The 27,154-nt window shown below is 36.5% G+C and overlaps 1 protein-coding gene across 1 annotated transcript; it reads right to left on the minus strand.

Annotated features, from left to right (window-relative positions):
* Window positions 1–25,109, minus strand: CDHR3 (cadherin related family member 3). Its single transcript, XM_053464921.1, has 19 exons — window positions 25,002–25,109; window positions 17,503–17,693; window positions 17,159–17,327; window positions 16,542–16,633; window positions 15,906–15,997; window positions 15,722–15,826; window positions 13,883–14,031; window positions 12,571–12,760; window positions 12,195–12,366; window positions 11,681–11,783; window positions 11,439–11,537; window positions 9,854–10,083; window positions 9,033–9,204; window positions 8,023–8,273; window positions 4,712–4,887; window positions 4,244–4,257; window positions 3,258–3,289; window positions 2,251–2,299; window positions 1–1,374 (listed from the first exon to the last, which is right to left on the minus strand). Exons 1-19 carry the CDS (start codon window positions 25,051–25,053, stop codon window positions 1,001–1,003), a joined length of 2,712 nt encoding a protein of 903 aa, XP_053320896.1. The 5' UTR covers window positions 25,054–25,109; the 3' UTR covers window positions 1–1,000.
* Between the last annotated feature and the right edge of the window lie 2,045 nt (window positions 25,110–27,154).

The following is a 27,154-nucleotide window of genomic DNA, read 5'->3' on the forward strand; positions in this document are numbered from 1 at the left end:
TGCATTTTCAAAAGATCGGTAAATAGATACCCTTTTTATTGTAAACACACATGGAGTTTTGTAAAGACAGCTAATATTTATTTTTGTATCTTAACAATAAGAAATAAGACATTGAAGTATAAGCAAACAAACACTAAAGCAATCAGCAAAATCTTAAAGCTGTACCTTGCGATTAACAACTACATAGGGAGTGGATTAAGTTTGAGCACCCTAAATGAACAGTTATCAACTCTGAAACACAATACAACTGCATTTGTTTATTAGGCTTTATGATAATAAGACATTCCCATCACATTTATAGCTATGTATGTAAGGCGAGGTGCTTCATGGTAGAGCAAGCTCCGACAAGACCAAGGACTGATTAAGGTCGTTACGTTAGGAAAAATGGGCAGACAAGATGGGCAGAATGGTTCTTCTGTTTACTAGCCCTAGCCTGCGTAAGCCATGCACATCCACAGATCACAATATCTCATTGGCCCTATTTAAATCGGATTTTAATGAAGTGATGAAGAGCTTGCTTTTGGAGATAAGAGGAATGATTATCCGGCAAACATGGTTGATAGAAATATAACATGGAAACAAGTACTAGTTTGAGCATCTGCATTCAAACTACACACACTTGATCCCACAATTCCATCCCACAAATTGCATTGCAATGTTCAAGGTAAATCAGGACTTAGAAATAACACAGAATATGTAAACATTTCCTGAAACGTTATAGCATTTTTATGCATAAAATATATTTATTCATTCTTGTTAATTTAATTATCAAACTAATAAACAAGTGTTTACTCCATTAAATAGTTATATAAATACAAAAATACATGTTTCTGTGGAGGCTTTTAAGGACCAAATGGTTAACAAACAGTACACAGTTGTTAATCTAAAAAAATAGTTTTCCTGTTAGCCACATCTGATGCACTCCGCTCCAATGCACTCATAATGCTGTTATTTGTGCAAGTTAGGCAGGTATACAGTTACCCACAAGGCTTAAACCATATTATGTGGGACCTATTGGTGTTTTGGGGGCTACTTTTGGAGACAATCTTGGTGATAATGGTGAGTGTGCCCGCTTTATGGGGCTTTGCTTTCCAGGTTCCAGTTTGGGTGATGTTTGATTAGCTGTTTGAAGCCTGTTTGGCGTGGCAGGTTTAGAGGGATTGGTCTGATTTCCTCCATTTTCTGCACCAATTGGTGTTTTCTCTCTCTTGTTCGGAGTACCTTTTGGCATCATGTGTTGATCTTTTTCTGTAGGCAGGACATTCGGATTCATTGCTGGTTGTGGTAATATTTGCTCTGACTCGACAGGTAGCTGAGTGTCCTTCCATCTTCTGGCTCCAGATTTTGAATTGTATTCATAAATTTTTCCTGTAACTGGAGACACAGAAAGCAGTCAGTTGGTTTGGGGCATAGTCATGTACAACCCCTTTAAAGAGAGAAGTACAGCTATTCAATAGACATCCTGTTTCTACTTGTCATTGTACCTGGCCTTAGTGTACCCCCTCCCCAAGTCCCCTACGTCAAAACAAATCTAATCTGTTAACACTGTAAATATGTCTCAGCTGACATTAATGAACCTCCTTGGATCTTTGTGGCCTTATGAACTTTCAGTGCTAAAATAAAAGCAATGTAGACTTTCAGGACACACATATCTAAATTAATTGTATTATCTGACCTCTTGACTACTTGGTATTGCTGCTGCAGACTCTTCATTCATCTCACTTTGTAAAAAATTCAGTTTCCCAGTACTACAAGAACTGTGTGCCTAATCCTGCCATCGATGTACATATTATCCATGATTCAGCACCCTATGACTTTTTGGAGCTGCCCCATGAAAGCCCTTGCTAGGTCTATCAAACATTTACCCTCTTTATTATCAATCAGTCCCTCAAACTTGCCTTTTCAAAAAGGTTCTTAACTCGCTCAACCAGCACCTAACCCAGTTCTTTTTTTTTTTTTTTTTTTTTTATTATTTCTTTATTGTTTTCATTAAAATTTACATTATCACATACATAATGAAACCTAACCCAGTTCTGTTTGATTCCAAAGATACTCTGATCCTTGTAAGTACTGCTTCCTCTGCTCCCAAATTCATCTAAGTGCAGATGGCTCTCTTAACCCATAATTGTCTCTGTTAAGTAAGTTTGTAATTCCTCTAAACTTTGCAACAATTAGTAAGAACAATGTCAGTGCTTAATAAATATATCTCATAGTGTGATAAATTCAATGATTGTATGTAATAGATCTTACTTGGATCCTGTGCTTCCCCATCAAAGACTGTGTTTATCTTGGTCATTTCCTGCAAGATAACATATTTTATTTTATTTTAACATTTAATGAAAAATATGAAGCATTCAAAAGAGATACTATAAGAATAACTATGGGGATAACTAAGGACTTAGTATTTGTAATTTATGAAGCTGTATAGTTAGTATATTTCCCCCACTGTTAATTCAGAAAGAGAGAAATCTCCTGACATAGAGGGCCAGCTCAGCCTCTGTTGTAAAGGTTCACTGGGGTTGGTCTCATAATAAATTGTGATATTGGGATTTGAAATGTTCAATTCACCTGTTTTTGTCAATATGACTCTTAATGTATCTGTCATAGAAAGATACAACCCCTTTATTAAAGTCAAATTAAAATAGTCTGGATGTGTATGTGACACCAATGCATTTTGGATCCCATTCCTTGCCAAAAGGTAATATTAGTATTACTTAAGTGTATTGAGGTAAGGGAGGAAGCATTTTCCCTAAAAATCTGTTTTTAATGTTGTTATCATGAATAAATGGTTTACCATATATTTTTAAAAATGAGTATTGCCTTGTCTGAATTTTCCAGTCAAAAAATCAGTCTGAATTTTTAATTAGAAACAATGCTGAAGGGTATCTTCGCTTTACAAAACACTTGTGAAAAAAACATTTAATTCTACAATTTCAAATACCAATTTTCAAAGAAAGCAAAACTATTGCTTTCATGTCAAGTAACAATTTTGCTGGTGCACATATTAACAAAATTAGAGCTTACAGTGTTTTACAAGTATTTCATACAAGCTCTTGATTAAATTCTAGGGAACAAAAATTTGGTTTATGTTAAATACAAACAAATACTTCCAAATAATTTCCAAAAAGGGGGTTGTAATTCAAGGATTTAGTGAAGGTTTTTTTTTTTTTTTGTACTTATGTAAGGACAAATATACAATGTATAGTATCTTTTTAGGAGTCATCGGTGGAATAAGATACTACTGATATTGAACTTACCCAAAACACATCATGCTTAATTTTTGTCTTTTCTGTAAGGAAAAAAAGGTTATCAGTATACCATTATCAAAATATATGAAAAATTAACCTAATGCTGAGTCCGTAAGGCAAAAGTGATTACATCTTTATATAGTAAATGGTGAACTTGCTGAAAAGTTACGGGATCAATAGAATATAATGTGATCAAAATAAAACATATAAGGTGGAGTATTTTTGTATAGTGTTTTCCCTTTCAAACTTTTTTTCCTATCAAAAACGTATAATTAAAGAGAAAAAGGAGAACAACACTAAATGCAAGCGTAAGGCAAGCAGGTAGGGAACTAAAACACTTTGAGTTGGTTCCTGCAAGTATGTCAGAGTTACTGAGAACCATCCACATTCACTTTACAGTATGATATTTCATTCCATCATGAAACAAGCAGACTAGGTGTCTTATTGCAGAATCTGTTGGAGCTTCATATAACAACAATAATCCTTCATGATTTATCTAAGGAGTGCACATTGGTAAACCCACTTTGGACCCCTCCAGGCACTTTTTTCAATTTTACATGTCACTAGACCCAGTTTAGTGTGCAGTGCATGGAATTTTTTTTATCACACCATCCTAAAGGACTGGGACTTCTTATGGAGCACATTTGTATATAGTTTTCACATCATTTGCACTGTTTTTTGCTTTTAACATGTGATTTGTGAGTTTTATTTGAAATATTTATTTTATTTTAACTGTATTGCACAGTATACTTTCTGATACATAGTGAAAATTGCCATGGAGGCCCCGTGTGGGGAAGGTCCAAGAAGATAGGCCCTCCAGCAGGCCTTCTGGCAGTGGGAGGAGGAAGGAAGGGGATGTGTGGCCTCCAAAACCTTGAATAGATAGATAGATAGATAGATAGATAGATAGATAGATGATAGATAGATAGATAGATAGATAGATAGATAGATAGATAGATAGATAGATAGATAGATAGATGATATGTAATACATACCTGCTGGTTTTATTCTGTAATAAAAAAAAGACATCAAATATAAAATTAAAAATATGTCCTCTTCATATGAATAACAGTATTCTACTATCTAATATTATGTGTGATTCTGCATTCCAATAATTGTCGTTAAACAACTTTATGTATTAAACTGTAAGATTTACATGAGCCTAAAAATCCTCCCCTCATCTAGGCATCATACAGGGCAAACTCATCCAGGAGGAATTCATAACCTGGGTTGCCATACATAACAATCAGTGACAATATTTTAAGCTGAAAGGTGACTTACAACTATCCAGCTATGCCTCTCTTACATAAGTTTACATTGAGTTGGTGCTACATGGTGCATAGGGAGGTTAAGCAGTTGAAAAGCGATTATGGGTGATTACACACAATGAACTACAATATAAATCCATCTACAATTCCAAAATATAACACAAACTTAATAAATAAATCAAGACAAATACTTACAGAAGTTCTTTGTCTGGTTTGGGACTGGATCTACAGGGACAGTGTTTTGCAAAAAGGTATGTCAGATATCCCAGTAGACCAAGCAGAATCACAGAGCCAAGAGTGATGACGAATGGTATATACCAAGCAACTGCAGAATATGAATTTTCTGTTTTGCTTTGATATATTACCTCAGGCTGGGAACAGGCAAAAAATAATGTAGAATTAAACAATTTGTACATATGTAGAATGCATACACAGTAGAATACTTACACAGACTAAAATCCTTACTTAAACACACATACACTCTAACAACTAGCATGCATACATTCAATAACATACTTATTTATAAACACATACACTTTTGTTGGCTCATGAGGGGGTAGACCCCTGCCAGCTCTGCTGCTTCCTCTCTGCCCTCATACTCTGCCTAAATCTGAGTGTCAGGAAATGACATCATATACTGGTGCTCAGACTCAGTGTGCTGGGACTAAGGGAATGTGACTCACCGGCATAGTGGTATGCCTGGCCCCAGGAAGAAGGGTTGGAGGAGTTGATATCGGGGCTGCCACTGAACAGGTGGCCGCTGCAATGCAGGGGCTGTGCTGGCCACCGTTACGCCAGTGCTGATGACTACAGATTGAATAAAGTAACCTGGAGCCCCAAGACAGCAATATTTCCGCCACATACAACAGGTGAAACACTCCAAATTTCCAGCTCTGATCATGATTATTCCAAAATAATTTGATAAATGAACATACCATTAAACGCACAGCAGTGACCCATTGTATTCAATGAAATGCCACCGACCCTTTGGATTTGTGACTGAATGGCCTGTTATCCACAATCTTTACAAGGTGAAAGGAGCTAGTCTCCCAATGCTAAGTACACTGTACCAATTAAGGTACCGTATTTTTCGCTCCATAAGACGCAGTTTTGACGCAGTAGGATGAAAAATCAGCCGCGTCTTATGGAGCGAAGATGCAGGCAGGGAGGGGGGGGGCATATACTCACCAAAAGCGCACCGGGTGCCGCTCATCAGGGGGGTGCCAACTTGCCGGCACCCGGCACCCCTCCAGAGACGGACAGTAATGTCCGCCGCTGGAGGAGCAGGCTTGCAAGAGAGCGGTATCGGAGGTCTTTAACAGACCTCCGGCTCCCTTGAGTGATTTTAAGCCGGTTCCCTTGAACCGGCTTAATATCACTCAAGGGAGCCGGAGGTCTGTTAAAGACCTCCGATACTGCTCCCTTGCGATACGCGCGGCAACTGCTGCTGTGGGCGCGGCTTCAGTGCCGCCGGGATCTGACAACAAACCCCGGCGGCACTGAAGCCGCGCCCACAGTGCCCTCTGACCCGGAAGAAGACAGAAGAAGAGGAGCGAAGAGGAGGATTGCTGTAAGAAGAAGACTGCTGTAAGAAGAAAAGAGGTAGAAAAGAAGGTAGGAAATCATTCAGTAAGACTGAGTGACAGTGAGAGTGGATTGGTATGTGTGGAATCTGTGGATTGGTAATGATGGTTCTTAATGCTGCTGTTGGCTATTGTTCATGTTAAGTTATTCAGTTATTGTAATAAATATTTTAGCCCATTTTTTAGCTCAAAATATTTTTTCCTTTTTTTTTCTCCTCTAAAATCTAGGTGCGTCTTATCAGCAGGTGCGTCTTATAGAGCGAAAAATACGGTATATCATCTAAACATTTTTTTCTTTTAGGGTTCTATTTCCTTAAGATATAGTTTGCAGGTAAATCGATCACCAGAACATTGCTTCTATAAACTATTTGCTGGTAACTGATCTGTACCAGGTGTCATAATGCAAAAGGCTCAATGGACCATTATGGCATACAGATTAGGTCTATTCACTCAAGAACAGGGTTGCAGGAGCGTTGAACATTTAAACTGCCTATGCACACCAATTGATTCTGAGGCTGACGGCATATACAAGAATGTAGAGGTGTTCTCACATCACTTTTGAAAATTAGAACCCTGGCTTTTGCTATTTACAATAGCTAGCTACATGTCTGCTGGTATTTACTCCATGTTATCCGCTTTAGTCCAGCCCACCGAGACGAGGTTGTTTTCATTTTGTCAACCACATACTCATCAAGTGATGACTCAGGGCCACAGGACATACAGAGTTCCTAGGCACGATCATATGTTTCATTTACTTCATAACTAAGAAAGCAAAAGCCTATTAAAGCTCTCTCTGCACAGCATTTGCCTTCATGAATAATCATAGGCTCTGGATAACCTTAGCTATAGGCCTGCATATGTGGTTTAAACAATACAATAGGGATAGGCTGCGGTGCATGAAAAAATAGTATTATCTTTGTCACCTGGAGCAATCAGTAACAAATACACTATATCGAGTTTCAGTCAAAGCCAGCAAATATACATACTAAATCTTTAATCCACTCCCTGACACATTGCACCATAAACGTGATTGTGAAAAGATGTCAGAGCTAATCTCTAGGTGATAAATAAATTGTACACTCACTTGACTATTCGTTTATTAGAGAGAAACACAAACATGCCAATTTAAAGGCTGCCATTAAAAACATTCACAGGTAACAGACAAGAATTCTATTGGAGATATTTCAGAGCCCTATTTATTTTTTGCTGTGTAAATAAAACACAGTGCTAGATTATCTGTTTATCCATACTTAGGGCCCAGGACCCAATATACACTTTTTATTTTGATACAACAAGATGCCCTTCATGTAAAAAAAATCACATACACACATTGTATATTAAAAAAATAACTAAAAATAAATAAATAACAATTGTATCTAAGTGCATGCACAGAATTGTATATGATAATTAGGACAGCCTTTTGAGGGAGGACTATATGTCATATGTGCTACCTCAATGCATATCAAGCAATGCAGTAATTTGGCATTTTACTGCATACAAATAGTGCGCCAGTCTTTCCATTTTTTTTTGTTCCTTAATTTACTTTAACAAAATAAGGGTTTTGTTCTCAAAAACGTGTTAATACGCCATCTCTTACTCATTTTACACGTACAGTATATACTAATACTGTTTCCTGCCCTGGTGATCGGGAGCAGGTTCCCCACTAGGTAGACACCATGTAACTTGACCATAATTTTAGGGCACAACTCTACCTGCTCATGCCGCTCACTCATAAAACCCCCACATTTTGATGAAGCTCTCCCTAATTTTTTTCTGTCTTTACCAGATCCGACTTGTTCATGTTTTGCCTTTGCTTTAAAGTCTTTCATTTATTTTAACATCTGCCGGTGCCCTGCCGGTGTATATACATCATATACATCATGTATCAGAACAGTGGTTTCCCATAACTGACTGCATACTTACTGTGGTGGTTGTCTTGATAGTGGTGAGTCCAGGAATGTAAACTTTTATATTTAAAGAGACAGTCCCTGTCTGAACCACCCCTTTGGATCCTCCAGAGGCAGATATTATATTGTCATCAGTTATATAAACCCTGAGGTTATAGTTCCAGGTAGTGTCATAACCACTTGAGTAGTCAAAAGGGACAGCAAGAACCAGGTTTGTGATGTTGGAACCAGAGGTAGGCGTGAATGCAAAGTGATTATTTATGTTTCCTGTAAAATACATAAATAAAACATGAATTTTACAGGCCTATACCTTATACATTGTGATATGATTTAGCAAACTCCAATAAATAATATGGATCACAAATAACACATACAGTAGATATTATAGGGAAAACCTATGTATAGTAAATGCTTTTTTGGACTGTTTATTCTGTTCAGGCATCACCTTGCTTATCATGGAGTATTACATAATAACTGGGCTTCTTTAGGCATCGGAAATTGCTGCTGGGTGTATAAACCCGTTGTACCTGGTTAAAGAAGGTCTAGACAAAACTGAGATTTTGATTGAGTAATCAAACTACATATACTTCACAAAGAGAGGTCCGTCTATTTATTTATTTTGTTATAGGCATATTATGCATCACACTTTATTCAGTCCTAATGTGTGTGTGGACAGGGTTAGTCAAAGCTTATGGCTGGAGAATGTCTTTGCTAGATGTTTTTGGTCACAGTGCATGGGTGTATTTGTGGACCACTATTTTGCACACCTAATCCAAAGCCAGAAAGTTTCCACCCAATGTAATGTATTACACATTATAGATTTACTAATAATTCTGATACCACTGCAATGATCTATGTATGTCAGAATTTCTCAGCCTATAGTACATGGTATCATGGAGTACTTCTGATGGTGCTGTGGAGTACACGGAAAACGGTTGTACATATAGCCAGAAGGTTTATACTAGGGGGACTTAGAAGTAATGTAGACAATAACTGCAAGTACTCTATATAAACACTGCAAGGTACCTGAATTGATGAAGTAGCGGAATGAGTTGGGACCTGAATCGCGATCTGTACATGTAAGTTTGAAATTCTGAATGTTTGTTCCTATTGCTTGATCCACAGGGATAGACAAAGTATATGAATTTGGTACACAGATGGGTTTTTCATCATTAGCTTCCAAAATGTTGACAGTAACCTAGAATTAACAAAATACATTTTGTCCAAATTTTCTAGAAGCTGCAAATCATAAGAGACAAAATAATTTAACTAACTATTGCTACCTGAATCATATTCATTTAAAAAAAGAAACATTTGAAAAATATCTTAGGCTGTATAAAAATGAAAAAAAAAAAACAGGCCAGGAAAGGCACACGAGTTTGACTAAACTGTCCAAATTGCGCATTCACTCATGGCTGCTTGACCCCTACTCAACAATAACCCATATTGACTAGGCCCAGCTTCATGACTTCACAATACAGTTGTGTTGCAAAAATCAACTTGCATTACATTGCATCAACCCCACAATTGATGTATTTTGGGAAAGTTATGTCAATGTATATTCAAATGTCAGGTAAATCCTTGGGAAATGCTAAGGCAAGTATGGGTGTGCAGTTCACCCAGACACCAGTCTTACTTAATGTCTCCCTGGCGGGTCCCTGCAAACACAAAGGTTTGTCTTCACTGATCACAAATAAATGTAGGAGTGACTGTCTCCTTAAACACAATGTTGCAAAACAGATTTCAAATTCATATAGATGCAAAGATTTCTTAAACTGCTTATAAATATACTTAAAATATTTACAGATATGTTTAATATGTTCTGTTATCTGAAGTTTGTTACTCACCGACGCTGTAGAAAATTTTGATTCAGAGTCTTCGGCTTGTACTGTAATTATGTATTTGGATGTAATTTCATAGTCTGCCTTAGTAGCAAGTTGCAAATTCCCTGTGTTGGGATCCATCCAAAATATGTCTGAAGAACCAAAAGTGCTTCCACCGGCCACGATTGAGTACGTGATCCCAATGTAGGGGTAGTCTTTGTCTGTAGCATATACCTGACCAACCTTTGTTGTAGCTGTATTGAAATAACTAGTTGAATTACGCTCTTTGTGTATAACAAATACATATCACAATATATGAGAGGTCCCTGGATATCTCATACCAAATTAATACAGAAATCAACATATTAAAATGCAAAATGTAATACATGTTGTGGGGGTTTTATGTAACAATAGACTTATATAGTTCTAACCCTACGTTTTGACCTGGCTCTTGGCCACATGCAGATATTGTTCTGTATGGGCGCAAAGATAAAATCAGCAACATAACTGTAGAAAAGAATTACATGTTACACCTTATCATTTACTTCAATATAAAATACATAAGCATTGGCTGTTAAAAATGAAAACTCACCCATACTTTGTACAAAACAAAATTTGGGTATTAATGAAACATCTAAATGCTGCACTGTGCCCATTATATGACTCCCCCTCACCCCAAATTTAACCTGAGGTCTGGCCTTATTAACATGCATTGAGTGGTTCAGATTTACAGTGGCAAGGAAAAGTAAATGAAACCATTGGAATTACCTGGTGTTCTTCATTAATTGTTCTTAAATTGTGACAAGTATAGACAAACACAATGTGCTTAAGCTAATAAAAATAATTTATCATGTCTTTATTGAACACACCCATTAAAAATTCACAGTGCTGGTGGAAAAAGTAAGTAAACCCTTGGATTTAATAACTAGTTGAACCTCCTTTGGTAGCATTAACCTCAAACAAGTGCTTCTGGTAGCTGCAGATGTGACATGCACAACATTTGTAAAGCATTGTTCACATCAGCAGATGCTTCTTGAGAATAGCAAACTCAAAATGTTTCAGTGTTTTTTTATGAGTCAAAGAAGCTCTAAAACCCACTTCAAATCCAGTTTCATTGATTGGGCTCCACGTTTGCTTACTACAATTAGCTTTTGTCGAAGTGATTAACCTAGGGGTTCACATACTTTTTCGAATCCACACTGTGAATGTTTGAATGACGTATTCAATATGGAAAATAACAATTATTTCTGTGTTATTGGTTAAAACGTTACAGATCTCACTGGCGTCTTCAGTGTTGGGACCTATACTTGAATATTTATTTCTATTTTTATTAAAATAACTCTTGGTGTGCCACTCTTCCCCCATTGTATTCTTTCACTTCCTTTTTTCTTACTTACAAATATACAATGAGGGTAGTGCAGAAACACTGAAATACTTAAATAAAACATGAAATCATCATAGCCTAGTATACTAGTAACTATCTGTAATGCACTCACAAACACAATGTGATAAGGGAAGATGGGGTCAAATCTTCTTAGAAAAAAAGTATTTAATACAAGTTAAAAAAAAAATGCACAATAGTGCAGGATCAATTATACTTATTCCTTACCTGGGGAAAGTTCTGAAATGTTGAATACATATGAAGAACTGTTGAAGACTGGAGGAAATTCATTGACTGGTGATGTCTTTACATAAACATAAAGATATTCTATAGAAAATGAAAAGGAATTGAGTCTTTACTGAATTTTAAATATGTGGACCACCGGTAATAACTTTTTCATTTGTAACCAGCCCATTCGGGCCATGCACCCTGTTTGGTGACTCTGCAGACATATTGGCTTTGTCACTTACTTTTGAAGTATTGAGCTGCAATGTCCTGCACTGCCACTGTCAAGCTGTATTCGTTGCCAACCGCTATATTGTTTGGGTCTTCAAAGTCCAGATTACCGATTAGCTAGAGCAGAGAAGGGAATCTAATTATTAGACTTTGCTTATAGCAGTTGATGGATTCCAGTATGCAGTAGGTATCTACAACTATGTGAGCAAGAAAAGGAAAAGTAGCGATAAAGTATATCTAACATAGATTAATATAGACTGCACATATACATAAAACAAAATTGTTAGGTTATATAAATTGATTATATAGCTTCTTGCACCAACATTGTTGCAGCCAAAACAAAGGTGGATTATCAATATACTTTAAAATGGATCCATCCTGAAATATTTAGGAATGACTATAAAGCAGCCAGAACATCTAGATCTTAAAGCTGCCCCTCAGCATATAATATATCCATTTCCAGCCCAGATAATATGAATTCCACCAATAGGGGATCTGCCCTAATTTTATTAAATCATGAGAACTTACCACTATTTTCCCACTCCCAGATGGGCTAAGCTGAAATCGTTCACTGCTGCCAAGTCCAGATAGACCAGTAAAGTTGAACAGATTGTACGGTGAATCCACATCAATGTCAGAGCAGAAATTTGTGAGATCGATGATAAGTGTTCCAGTTGTTTCAGTTTCAGGTACTAATTTCCTGCCAAAGAAAAAAGAAATATACATTTTTATTCAGCATTTATTTTATTTATATTTTCAAATATGCGTCATAATATCTATTGCTGGTCAATTTACATGGGCATTGATTAACATTTTCTTTCAGAAACAACATTATTATTGAGTATATTGAATAAAAAGTATAACTTGAAAGTGAGTACGTTTTAAGTAAGGATGAACGTCTTACCTGAAGGCATACTGTTGGCACATAGGTGGGTTATCATTAATATCTTGTATAATGAAAGTTATAAAGGTGCTGTTTGCCTGTCCACCACTTGGTCTGTCTTTCACCATGACTTCTAGAACTATGTTCGGATGCAGCCTGAATGGATCAGCTTCACGGTCTATTGTCTTTGCAATTTGGATCCCACCTGTCACTAAACTCCAAAAAAGAACAGTAAGTGTTTGAGTAAAATGACTCAAATGAGATTAAGATTTACGTTTATTCTATATTTGCATTTTTTTCTGTACTGTTACACCCTGATATTTTATTTAGTATTTGGGATATGCCAATACCCATCCAGTCATCAGCTCATCATAAATAGTGTAAGCTGTGACCAGAGCCGGCCCGACAATGGAGCCGAGTGGGGCAACCGCTCCAGGCGGCACTTTTGAAGGGGCGGCACTTCGCCGCCCCAAGCCCTTTTTTTTATTATTTTTTAAAGCGAAAGAGAGAGAAAGGGGCGCCGAGTGGTCAGTACCCGCTCGGCGCCCCTCTCTCTCTTCTGCGTCGAGTCTCCCTGTTCGGTCTCGGTGCCGGTTTGTAATGCTGAGCGCCGGAAGATTTCCGGCGCTCAGCATTACGAGCCGGCACCGAGACCGAACAGGGAGACTCGCCGCAGGACTGCTGAAAGGTAAGTACAAGGTGAGGAGGGAGAAAGGGTAGATAATGGGGGGGGCAGGGACGGAGGGAGAGGAAGGGTAGATAGGAGGGGGGGGCGGCATTTTAAAATTCGCCCCAGGCGGCATTTTAACTTGGGTCGGCCCTGGCTGTGACTATATGTATTTATCAAATCACAACTCGGTCAAATATATCAAAAGCTATTTTAGGGCAATGTTCTATGTCTAAACTTTTCACTGTGGGTACCAAAGGAATACTACTGCTAAATATACCAGATTTAGAATTTTATCTCAAAATTAGAGTCTTCAAATCCTAGTCTGTCAGGACTTTGTTGGCACATCTGTATAAAGGCAAGCATTGTATCTATAATATTCTAGCCGGATGCACACCAATATGGAAGATGTGTCATCCAACCAGCTAATATGAATGATTCTGCACACAATATTTGTGTGTTCATTTATTCTAAGATTGGTATGAATGCCAGTAGGGGTCCCATATGTTGCAAGTATCATTTTTGTTGCTTTTGTTTGCTTGGCTATAGTAATTGACTATATGTACTTTTACATCCTAACTTTCTCTGTGGGACTTTCTTATGTTAATTAAATGTTGATTAACTTTTTCTTAAATCACAAGTAACTCCAAACACAGAGTGGCTTACACTGATCTATTGTGAAATACTCAGTAGGTGTATTGATGCTATACAGGAGCGTATTAATGAAGTTGTCAGCATCAGGATCCACTGCAGTTATATTTGCAACAGTAGTTCCTGGTATCTGTTCCTCTGGAATCAAGTATGTCAGAGTTGTTCTAAAATAAATGAACATACAAGTCATAAAAAAACTCTGATCAATTATTTAAACATTATAGGAACACAAAATAATTGAGACATTGAGAAGACAATTGTGTGTATTGTATTGTGAGAGAAGAAAACATAAACCAGGAATAATTACAATTGAAGGGAATTATATAAATCAGGATAAAGATCCACCTGACTGCTTAAGTAAAAAATTTTGTTCTGTTTTTACAGAGGAAGATGAAGTTGAGGGACCCTTGTTAGCAAAACGAAATAGGGTGACATGTAAAACAGGGGTGTTTACAGAAGAAGATGTTCTACTTGAACTCTCCAAAGTGAAAACAAATTTATGGGATGCAATGGGATACGTCCAAAGTTACTAGAAGAGCTTTGAAGTGTTCTGGGAAAACCTTTGGTGAACTTATTTAACCAGTCAATATTGGCAGGAGTAGTTCCAGAAGACTGGAAGTTGGCAACTGTATCACCACCTCACAAAAAGGTAGTAGGGAAGCCAACTACAGACCAGTAAGCCTTAGGTCAGTAGTTGGCAAATTCATGGAAACCATTTGTTGAATATCTGGAAGTAAGTGGTTTGCATGAAACAGCACAGGTTTCCTACAAGGAGATCTTGTCACACTAACATAATTTATTTTTTTGTGACCGTGCAACTAAAATAAAAGGAAGAGCTGTTGATATCGCCTATATAGAGGTGGGCTAAAAAAATGGTGAGTGGTTTGCAGGATAGAAATTATCAGGGAAGACTAAGGGATCTTAAAATGCTTGGAGGAAAGAATAAAAAAATGAAATGCTTAAAGGGATTTAACAAAGTAAAGGAGGCAATCTTATTTGAAAAGAGGGTCAGAGGTTTAGAGGTAATGTAAGGAAGTTCCACTTTGCTGAGGGAGTAGTAGATAAATTGAACAGTCTCCCAGCAGAAGTGGTGGAGGCTAATACAGTTTAAACCCGCATGGGATAGCCATAAAGCTATCCCCACTATCACAGCCAGACTAAGGAGTGATAGAGGTTTGAATCTCGTAAACCAGGAAAAATGGGCAGACTAGATGGTCCAAATTGTTTTTACCTGCTATCAAATTCTATGTTTCTATGTTACACATCACTTCATTGGGTGGGGATATGTGGAATCGTAGTGAGCCTTAATACGATGCAGGAAATGTGCAAGAGACTTGTTACAATGTAATTGTTGCGTTACAAATGAAAGACAACATCTGTGTCTTGCCCCTTAATTCAGATGACGGGTTGTGTAACATACAATGTTTCCTCTGTGCCACCTTGGCATCTATCTGAGAATAATCTAACGGGGTCTTGGAATCCCCAGTTATATCTGTGCTCTGACATTGCCATTCTTATGAACATGTATGTGTCATAACATCTCATACATCCACATGCATCAGTCCTTATGTCAGTTTGATGATAGGTACACAATTTAAGCCCCCCAATGACAGTTATGTAGTGGAAAAAAAGGTAAAAAAAAGCATTCATGATTAAGCTGTCATGCACCAAAAAAAAGACCAAGGTAAGGTTGAGATCTTCCAGATGAAAAAACAGCAGACTAGATAGATATGTTTGTATGTTTTAATTCATGTAAATTTGGAAAATATAAACTTTTGGTCCATGTATACAAACTATTTATTATCATGATTAATAAAGATATAGTATGTAAGCAAGCTTGAGCTAATTACTTACGTGGTGAAGTATGGTGTTTCATCATTAATGTTTGTTATATAGACTGTAATACTTCCATTAACAGATAATCCTTGTGGGTCCGTCACTGTCACAATCAATGAGTAACTGATGAAAAAAATAATTTAAAAGATTATTTAGGCACTCTGGTTTTTTCTTCTATAAAATAAGTAATGAAAATATTTACCTGTGTGGATCAGTCTCATAATCAAACACTTTTGTTGAAGAAATCGTTCCAGTATTAATAGAAAATGGCGCTGAGGCAGGAACCAATGAGTACTTAAAAAAAAAAATAATAATAATCATGGCAAATCTCTATAAAACAAATGTCAACTTCAGCTTAAAGTAGTCATTACAAGTGCAATTCTCAAGAAGACTTCCAATGGCATCAGCTTCTTCTGATTCTACCAGCTTCTAAGTCACAACTTATATGTCTGCTTCTTGGTACTAGGTAATGCTTTTTGATTCAGTTTCAAATTCAGTGAGACATGGACAACTTGGTTGTGTGTATGCTCAACAAACATTCACACATTCACACTGGATTATCTGAGTTTACTAGACAGACTAACTCGCCGTATCATTGAAAGGGACAGACAGGCTGAGGTGGCTGCAAATTTTTTTCCCATAGAAGCATAGTGCCGATCACTTTGAGGGTGGGATCACTTATATTATTCTATATTAACCACAGTCATCTGAAAATGACTTGATTGCTCCTTTAATAAAAAGAGGGATTATGGACTCATACATAAAATTAAGACATTTTAAGAACTTTATTTAAATATTTCCAAGTTTTGTATCAAAGCAAACATTTATACGTCCATACCCTTAGAGTATTTGTTGCACTTTCACGGTCAGATGCTAAAACTTGGTAAATAGCGCCGGGTGAATTGCCTTCTATGATGTAGAGGGACACATCTAAAATAAAAGTCACAATAATTATAATTCCACAATTTTAGGACAATGCTATCTATCATAAGACAGCCCATATTTATTTTATACAAAGTCTATTAAAATAGCTTGAACAAAGCTTCTATTATATGCCATGTATTCATTGTAAAAAATGCAGAACAACAAGTAAATGTTACATGAGACATTTGTTTTGCGTTATTACACTATTCAGTATCCAAGGGGGGCCTTGGCTTGTGCTGTTTCTTCTCATCTCTGCATTTTATGGTCAAGGACCATGACTGAAATTCTAGCCGCCTTATGATCAGCTGAAAATACCAATAAAATAATCATTGAATTTCTGAATTTCTAGTAGAAAAAAAGTCAAAATAGTCATATCTTACATATTTATTTGAATGACATTCCATATGTCATTTTCTATCAACTCGATGTTTATTAAGGTATTATTGAGAGCTGCATTTATAGATAAACTGGGAAACTTTGTATATGCTCTTCGATGGAATCTAAAAATAAAGATCTTATGTAAATACTCACCTTGATTCGCCAAATTGTCCAGAAACATTGGAGGCTCATTGACGTTAGTGAGCTGTACTGTTAAGATTTGGAGATCAGTTGCACCTGTTGAGTCTTCCACATAAATCTGCAAATTAAAACTGTTGGGCGTAGTTTCAAAATCAAGCAATGGGCTTCCTGTTAAAGCCACCTAAAACAAAACATATACATTTTAGTCGTTGGTAAAACAGTCTGTGCCCCCCAAAAGATTTGCTTCTTCCTCACATATCTAAAGGTACATGGATCAAAAAAAGTTTAACAAATGACGTATTGATGGGCTTTCCACACAAAACTGAAAAAATGTTCAAGGATCCTGAGATTCTTACATTATAAGAAGTTCCAATGTAGTCAATTCGAAAAGCCTTGGTGAGAGGACTTGTGTTGATAATGTAAGGGAATCCAGATGATATGGTGGAGTTGGTGGACACAGAGAATGAGAAGATGCTGGTACCAGCTGACTGGTTTTCCATCACACTGGCTGAATTAGGTAATCCAACCAGCAAAACAGTGCCTCCACCTTTAAAAGGAAACAATTTGCTGTGTTAACATTTCCCATTTCCCATTTCCCATACTATTAATGCATTTTTGTATTAAGGTCATTTACAGAGTCTAGTTTATAGCATTTCAAACTACTACAAAACTGAAAAATAATATACAAACTGTTTATTTGACTTGAAACACATGCCAGATTCTCAAAAGCCCAAATGCTATAGCATTCTACCATACCATAAAAATACTATTATTTCTTTGTTAATTAAGACCATTTGTTAAGTAAGACCATCTAGAGTGTCATCTAAGGATTATTCATAACGTCTTTTAAAGTCAACCTCTCCAAGGGTATCAGGTTAAAATGTGAGTCATATTTGACTTGGTTTTGAATTTTGCCCAGGCCAATCATTGAGCAACTGTTAAAAGCAAATAAATCTGACTTGAATCTAAACCCTGCATCCAAATTCTCAATCGGCAATTACAGTTTCATAATATAATAATAGCATGCTTGAGTGCAAATAGAAATGTATTACAAAAATATATAAAATATGAGGGGAACAAAAAAAGTTGCTTTGTTACAAATATATAGCTATAATGAAAAATGTAAGTGAGAGGCATAAGAGGGAATACGTGTGTGGTAAAGGAAAAAAAACTTTTCAAAAGTGGATTAATGTTAGAACAAGAAATCTTAATTTAAAAGCAGGAGACCAGAGGCTTTGGTGTAATGTAAGAGAGAAGAAATGATGAATAAGTGGATCAATGTCCAAGTAGAAAAGGTACAGAATAAAACAGTGGAGGGATTATGGTATAAACATAAGGATATCCTGAACAATAACAAGGTCAACAACCAGGTACGTTTTGATATGTCTAAACTTGTAGAATTAGACTATACTTTAGGGGCAAGACATTTATTGTTTCTATAAGGAGACTTATGCTTGAGGACATGTGGGTCAAAACCTACATGAATAAACACTGTCCTTCTGTGCATTCACATTCAACCCCTCCTTCTAGGGCTATTATCTCAATTTAATTTGAAAAATAATGTTTCAGATTTTACAAGCAGTTAAAATGGCTGTTCTTTGTAATCCATAGATGAGCTACATTTAAAAGAAAATACATTGGTTATCTTATTCTCAAACCACTAATATCTTGGATAACACCTACTCTTGTGTATTGTTTTTTGAATGGTATTCACTGGGTATGTGATAATTCTTGTTTTTGTTTATAATATTTATTTTTCCAAAGGACTACATCACTGCCCTTTCATTTACTTGTCAAATACAGTCATTAGTGAAAAAGTATTTACTGTGTTAGTATCATGTTACTGTTGCACTATTATTAAACAAGAAAATTATGTTTCCCCTCTGACTTTTAAATTAGGTGTGTTAGTGACTCAAAGGAAATAGGATGAATCCAAAAGCTTTTGAGCTTAGACATGTACAAACAATTACAACATGTAGCAAAGTGCTAATTGTTTACATCTGTGCAAATATGATATGCGATTAAAGATTAGCTTGTTTGCAGGTTTGATGAATCATAACTGAGCCTGCTAATCATTCATAGGGTAGGCTTTAGCGGGTCATTGTGTACATCTCTGACCCTAAGGTGAGGCCTTTATTACTTGCACAGCCAGAAGTTATGGTGGGGTGTCTGACTCCCAGTTCATTTTTGAACATTGTCCAGCTGTCCCTGGTAGCTACCCTACGATCATTTTCCTCTGATCACCCCCAACTAACCAGGAACCTATAAACTCAACAGAGGTCTGGGCTGTTACAGCACAGGCTTCCATTGCAGCTCCCATGTTGCCACCTTGCCATGGTCTAAAGCTAAATGCCAAGGTGGTTCTTTCAGTAAGACAGTCAAGTGGGCTGGCAACAGTCCCTTCAACTTGCATAACTTCCCCAACTCATCTTTGCCTCTTGCCACACTCCCCAACATAAGTGTCCTGATTTGTAAACCTGAGATATTTAGATCTATGCTAACCATACATATTGACAAATAATCCACTAAGAAGACATTTATTGAACTGAATGTCGGTACTGGATATTAGTTGTCAGTGAAAATCTTATTATTAAACATATGAGTCATAATCAGATTAATGGTAAGTGAAGGTTGCCAAGGTTTTTTAAAATTATTTTTGTTTTTGTACAAGGAGTATCGTTGAGGGTAGGGTCTACCATAGACAGGTTAGCCTGAATGTTCTAAATGCATACTCTTGAAGTATGTACTTCTGAAAGAAATTATGCATTATTAAACACATAAGAAGTGGCAATCAATGTCAAATACTAAACACTTTCCTCATGCTTCACAAGGCATGAGGATGACTTTTTGCCTGCCAGAAGAACGGTCAGTGTGCTTTCAGTTAATATTGGAGGCCAGCAACTAACTTAACCAAGATTATGAATCTGAGATGATTTGGACTGCAGCTTTTACTACAGGTAAGAGTTTTTTCATATTTTGGAAGAGTACATATTAAAAGACTCACAAATTACTTTAACATGCATTCTTCTTTAGTAGGGCTGCCAAGGACAGTAAACTGATAGATGGGCTAAACAATGTCAAATTCGATGTTTCTATGAAAGGTCTAATAAATTCCTTTTATAAAGATTACTTCAAGATGATGCCAGCATTCATTGTTTTTTTGTTTGTTTGTTTTTTTAAAGATGATGGGCTTAAGTCCTGACCATATTCTGGTTATACTCTAAAATAGAAGAATGTTTCACCCAGCTACCTCATGCACGAAAGTGAAAACAACAGAAAAAAAGTGCTTGTTGTATAAACAGAAAGACCAAATCCTCCACTCCCTTAGTGTCCTCAACCTGTACACCCACCCCATAGGTCATGAGGGACTGATCAGCTCACTAATGCAATATCCTTATTTCATTTTGAAGAGAATACAATTTAACAATAGCATTAAAATTGACAATATACAAAACAACATAAACTTGCATACGAGCCAAAGTGGTTCAGAAGGAGACTAGGACTCTGCTTCCATAACTTAACTTACAGTCTATGAAAGTTCAAAACATATCTATCAAACCCACCATGTTACTGTATCTAATGGAAAGAAATATATTTTAATAAATGTGGTTAGTTTGTCTTCACCAAAGAAGCCAATGTATGTCTCATTTGTCAGATACACTGAAGTCTAGGCACAGCATTGTACCCTGAGAAGTAAGCTATTGTTTTTACTGGAGAGCTTTTCAAGACACCATTCCTAACAGACAGTTTGCAAAACAACATTACAAATATTACCAAAAAAGATTGGAATGCTGTGGCTTGAAAAAGTTCTTGTGAATCATTTCCATTACGTAAAGTTACACTCAGCCGATGTAAGATTTACTGGTCTCTGTTTACCGAGTATTATTACTTCTCATGTTTAATCAAATGTGTTGCCACACTCATTATTCATTTTTCCTTTAGGGAAAACACTTGTATGTAACAAGGAAACATCACTCTCAAGGTGTGGTGCTTTGCCCAAGTGGTAAGCATTTAAAATGCAAAGTGTTCTATGTGGCCATCAAGTCTACACAAAAGGCAATGAGTGTCCTGGTAACCAAGGGAGTTTGAAGCATGTGTTACTTATTTAAACATGTGACGTGACTGAGAAGTATGATTGTATAGCAAAAAAAACATTCGCTGTCTTGTATACCTCTAGCCAATGTTTAATTAATGTCGTCAATACACTTCCCTAGTATCCTTCTTTTGGACTTAGTCTCCTTGGCCCCCATTTTTTAGTACTGGAGACCATCTTTATTTTACATACATATTTAAACTATGCAATGTCCTACAGCAACAAAATCTAATAATGTATGTTTTGTACATTTATGGAAAAAGGCAGCTGAAAATAATTGTAGGCTTTCGTCTAATATTATTTTAATTTAATACAAATACATAACATATTTATGAAATGATAAAGAATCAGTTTCTAAAGCCTAACCCACAGCTTGATATCTTACTTACTTGGGCTTAGGTAGTTCTAAGCAGAAAGTCTACTATCATTTTTTTAATGAAACCCAATTTTCAATTAATATGTTTGTAAGTACTGTTCAACCCTTCTAGATAACATAAACATCCAAAGGCTGTAGGTATCAGAAAATGTATCTAATCATGAAAATTTAGATGCATAAAATAAAAATGTCAACTTTGCTACATTGTTTATAAAGAAAATCTACCCCCCCCCCTTTTAATGAAGTATTATACATTCTAAGTAGTAGTTTTAGGGAATAATTTACATTTCTAAATTAACAAATGTAATTTTTAAACGGTTTTAACTGGATGAAAGTGTGTAAAATCAGGGGCATTTGCCTGTACATAGTTGTTGTTCCTTCATTGTGTATTGTGGTTTGCTGCTTCAGACAATAATGACTCCTGTATACCTGGTACTACAGAATGAACAGATTAAATACAAATGTTATATAAAAATCGTATTCAACCATATGCTTACACGAGAGGTCTAATGAAATCAAAAGGTTGTTAAACAAACATTTCTTTGTTTTTGGTTTTAAGAAAGTAAATCGTTTTCCTAATCTGGGTATGGAGATTTAAGTATGTGTTGGTTACAAGGTAGTTATGGTTAAATAAGAGATAAGAAGTATCCCGGGCATTGCTCCAAGCAGACCTGGAAGTGATTAATCCCTTCTAAACAAGGGTTTCTTTGAGGCTTTGGGATGGAACTAATAAATAGTTTTTGATTAATGTATATTGTGATATATTTTTCAAAGTTTAATCATTTTTACAACAGGTAAAATAAAAAGGCATATAATGGCAACAAAAACATAAAAATGGCAGAAACTCTTCTAGTCTTTTTGGGCAAATACATTTTACAGAACAAGCATAGAAGATAACAGAAAGTGCTATGGCAGTAGTAATGGCAGAGCCAAATCCTTTCTTCAAGGGTCTTTATAAAGAGTTATAAGAGTTAAACATTAATAATAATATGTAAATCATGTAAATATGTAAGATATCTAATATCAGGAAAATAGGGAATGTGCTTTGGCAGCTATTGTAATATATTAAATTTACAGAGATAAGAAAGCGCAGATGCAATGATAATGGCAATAATCTGAACAAAACAAATAAAAAATTGAAATAATGTTTGTTTAGAGGAAGAAAGTCACCTTATTTTATTTAATGTTCTGTCAACCATCCATGGTCATGTTTGCCAAATCTGATATAAACATACCGATGGACACTTTACATTACATGTTAAATTCCATTATGTGAAACACAAGCTAAAAAGCCACCAGGTCATCAGGGATGATTTACTCAATTCATATAAGCACAAGAACAAAGGCTATGGTTTTGGTGAGGCACTGCTTTGAGCCTACTTCATCAATCAGAAGCAAAGCATGTTTAACCAACTGCCTTTTACAAGTAATACTGACAAGACCCAATGTTCAGGTTCCATAGATTTTTCTGTTGATAGATGTCATTCCACGCAAGTTTTACTGAATTTCCAATCAAAGGCCTCTACAACACCTCAACATATTTTAAATACTCAAGGAGGGACATTTTTATTTACATTCAGCACTATGATATAACCACCAAACATTTTGAGATCCCAGAAAAGATGAACATACCAGTAGAAAAGAGGTAACGGAGTCCCCAAATAGACATTGCCCCTCTTAAACAGAGGAACTTCTAAGATAAATTCTACGAACAGTGTACTTCTCTTATTGTACATATACTTCATATAAAAGAACTCACAAGTCACGAATAAACTAATTTACCTTGTCTGTCTGCTGTAGCTTTACTACTTGGCAGATTCTCCTTTTTTAAGCTATATAACAAATCTATTGATGAGATGGGGAACCACAGCTCAAGCTAGATTAACTAGGGAGCACTTCCAAAAAGTGTGGGCAGAGTCTTTAGTAGAAGTGGATACCTTCTATTGGACCATCATAGAAAAATATATAAATGTATATTTATAGCCAATATTGAGATATTTTGACACAGAGGGGGGCTAAGCAATATATGGCTAAATAGTGTGACATAATCCCCATTTTTTTGGTCTTGGATAGGTGCTTTAAAGTAGTATTTGCTGGGTGTCCGTTGATCTCTTGCTTTGTTGTGTGTACATGTTGTGTATGTTTTTTAGGGTGTGCATCCCTTTTTGGATTTTTTGTATATATTTATATCAGCTTTCTTCATCTTAGGGTTTTCTCCTTCAGATGTATGGACATAATTGATTATATAGACCTTCCAGGACAATTCTATATGAAGTCATGTAAATTACACCCAATAGGTCTCTCCCAACCGTACATGTCTTATGATACTTGTTAATGTTTTTGTATTGCTATAACTCTGCGGAACTTTGTTATACACACTTAGCTTATGGGTTATATACTATTTTGGTTAGTTCCTGATGATTTTTGTTGATTTGCATTACCCTCAAATAGCATTTTTTTTGTGTTGACCTCTTGTAAAATCCACTCTTATTATGATTACCTTTTTCTTTCCTGAATCCTGTTATTATCTATCTCAATAATAATACCTTTTTTAAAAAAAACAATAAAAAACAATTACTAAATTGAACACCTGTGTCACTCTGTTGGTGGCTTCTCTCTTGCTGTGAAATATTAAATTTGTATGTCGACTTATCAAGTAGCTCTTTCTCTAAAACAGTGGTGTAACAATGCATCGTCCCTTTGATAATGTAAAATGTTCACATTTTGCTTGTAACTGGAAAACTAACCAACGGAGCTGGATTATATTAATGTCACTGTGACAGTCAACATTGTTGGGCTGAAAATATTTTGCAATGTAGTGTGGCAATTATGGATATTTTGATTACTACTATTTCATTATTTCTGTAGTCCATTCATTTGGTTTTATGATATTCTGCTGTAACTGTTAATGTTTGTTGCCAGTATTTATGTATACTAATTAAGTAATGTGACATTAAATAGGCAGACTTGATGGGCTGATTAGTTCTTATCTGCCATCAGATTCTATGTTTTAAAATTCTATATATATCTTATTTAAAGGTCTGCAGGAAACTTTAGTGCGTCTTTTCATATGTATTCTATAGATGAATAAAAAAGATTGCTAAACCTGTAAATAAAAGCAGCAGAAACCCGGGACTTCGCCAGTGATGCATACCGGCACACGTACCACTAGTTGAAATAAATGTTCTTATTTGTACCGTTTATATTCAAAACCAAACGTATTAAATGGCAATCAGGATCCACATCTAGTCTCAGAAAATATGTAAATTCTGCATCCAAATCCAGTTTGAAGTAAACTTAACACTATAAGATGAATACACACAAAATAACTATATTATATATATATATATATATACATACAAACATAGATAAATACAAAAACGTACCAGGTCCTATTACACCAAGCAGAAAATAGAGCAGTTTAAGTTTCTCCATCATGTCAGTCTGTGCTGTAGGTGTAAAGCACAATGATACTGCACAGATTAAGTGGAATGTCTGGCTTTACCTGCCTGGATTGTTAGTTAGTCTCCTCCTTTATCCAGTCAACTAAAGACTCAAGCAGATAAAAGCGTATCTAGGGGAGCTTTTAAACACTAGCAGTTTGTTTAAACTAACTCTGCTGCATCATATTAACAACATGCAATAAAAGTTGCCCATACAAGATATATGTCTTTGCAATATAGAGTCAATTGGACAAATATACAAAATAATTATTATGTGACTTCTAACACCTTTCATAAATTCATCCTCTCTATGTATTTGCCTAACATAAGCATTTTACTTTGTTTATCGACCTTTTGGTAAAATACTGGGTCAGCAGGTAAAGAGAGATTCTAGCTTTTTCAGTTGAATTATTATTATTATTATTATTATTATTATTATTTTATTTCTCTGTTTGTTTACTTTTAATTTTTGTTGTATCCCTAAAGTCCTGAGACTATTATAGTCTTTAAATATTCAACTTGTTATACAAAAAAAATAAAGCAGGAATTAAGTGGCTGGGAACATCTCCTACTCGGGAAGGTCAGCTTAAATAAAGGTGATCTGCTTCCACTCTGGCTGTCCCCTGCTGATGAAACACTGTTGAATTGATGTTTATATGGAAAGGGAAGAGAACAAGGATACGTTTTAAAGGCTTCAAATGCCTAGGTCCTCCCTGGTTTTGAATATGGTTGTGGCCTTGCTTAAATTTCCATATGATAGACATCATTTCAATTTTGTACTGGATTTGCAAAGTCTGACATAGATCTCCAGTCTGTTGCAAACTGATCAGTCATTAATAAATATTGTAAACGTATGCTACAATGACAGGTCCTTGGGTATAAAGCAGTATCGTACCTAAAGGGGGCGAGGGGGCGGTGTGCCCCAGGTGCCACTCTTCGCCCGACAGCTGCCTAATGGGGGCCTGCAGCTCACTGTTGTGGCGTCCGTGCACTGTGTGAGTAAACTCTTTCCCCACACAGACGTCTGCGGAGCGCCAGTGACGATCGGCCGGCCCCCCCGATCAGTGAAATCTGCAAGAGAGGCAAGGGGGTGAATGAATGAAGTGAGTAAGTGTTTAGGGGTGTAAATGGGTCAGGCAGGCTGTTTGGGGGGGTAGAAATGGGACAGGCAAGCTGTTTAAAGGGGCAGAGGTGGCACAACCAGGCTGCTTCAGGGGATGAGGTGGCACAACCAGGCTGCTTCAGGGCAGAGGTGGCACAGGCAGGCTGTTTTTAGGGCCTGCAGTGCAACAGGCAGGCTGTTTTAGGGACAGCTGCGGCACAGGCAGGCTGCTTCAGGGGCAGAGGTGGCACAGCCAGGCTGCTTCAGGCAGAGGTGGCACAGGCAGGTTGTTTTAGGGGCAGCTGTGGCACAGGCGGGTTGTTTTAAAGGCATCAGTGGCACAGACAGGGTGTTTTAGGTGCAGCGGTGGCATGGGGACTGTAATTTGTAATCACCTTTGCAAGTAACAACAATAAACACAGACAGTATGCTTCAACTAAAAAATATACAATTATATGTTATCTTGTCATTATTGGACACACCTTGTAAACATTGGCAGTGCTGGGTGGAAACAATATGTGAACCCCTAGGCTAATGACATCTTCAAAAGCTAATTGGATTCAGGAGTCAACTAACCTGGAGTCCAATCAATGGGATGAAATTGGAGGTGTTGGCCAGAGTTGCCCTCCCATATAAATAGCAATCACAAAGTTTCAGTTTGTTAATCAGAAGAAGCACTGCTTGATGCACCATGCATCAAATAAAGAAGATCTCTGAGGACCTAATATTATGAATTGTTAACTTGCAGAAAGCGGTTAAGGATTACAAAAATATCTCTAAAAGCTGTGATGCTCCTCAGCCCCAACTATGACTAATTGTCTACAAATAGCAAAAATTCATCACTGTTGCTACTCTGCCTGCAAACATGACTACAAGACCATTTTGGAAAGTTATGGAGAATCCTATAGTGTCAGCTAAAGACTTACAGAAATCTCTGGAACGTGCTTACATATCTGTTGATCAGTGTACAATTTGTAAAACTAAAGTAGAAGAT

This window comes from Spea bombifrons, chromosome 4 (assembly GCF_027358695.1).
Source record: "Spea bombifrons isolate aSpeBom1 chromosome 4, aSpeBom1.2.pri, whole genome shotgun sequence".
NCBI classification, from domain to species: domain Eukaryota; kingdom Metazoa; phylum Chordata; class Amphibia; order Anura; family Pelobatidae; genus Spea; species Spea bombifrons.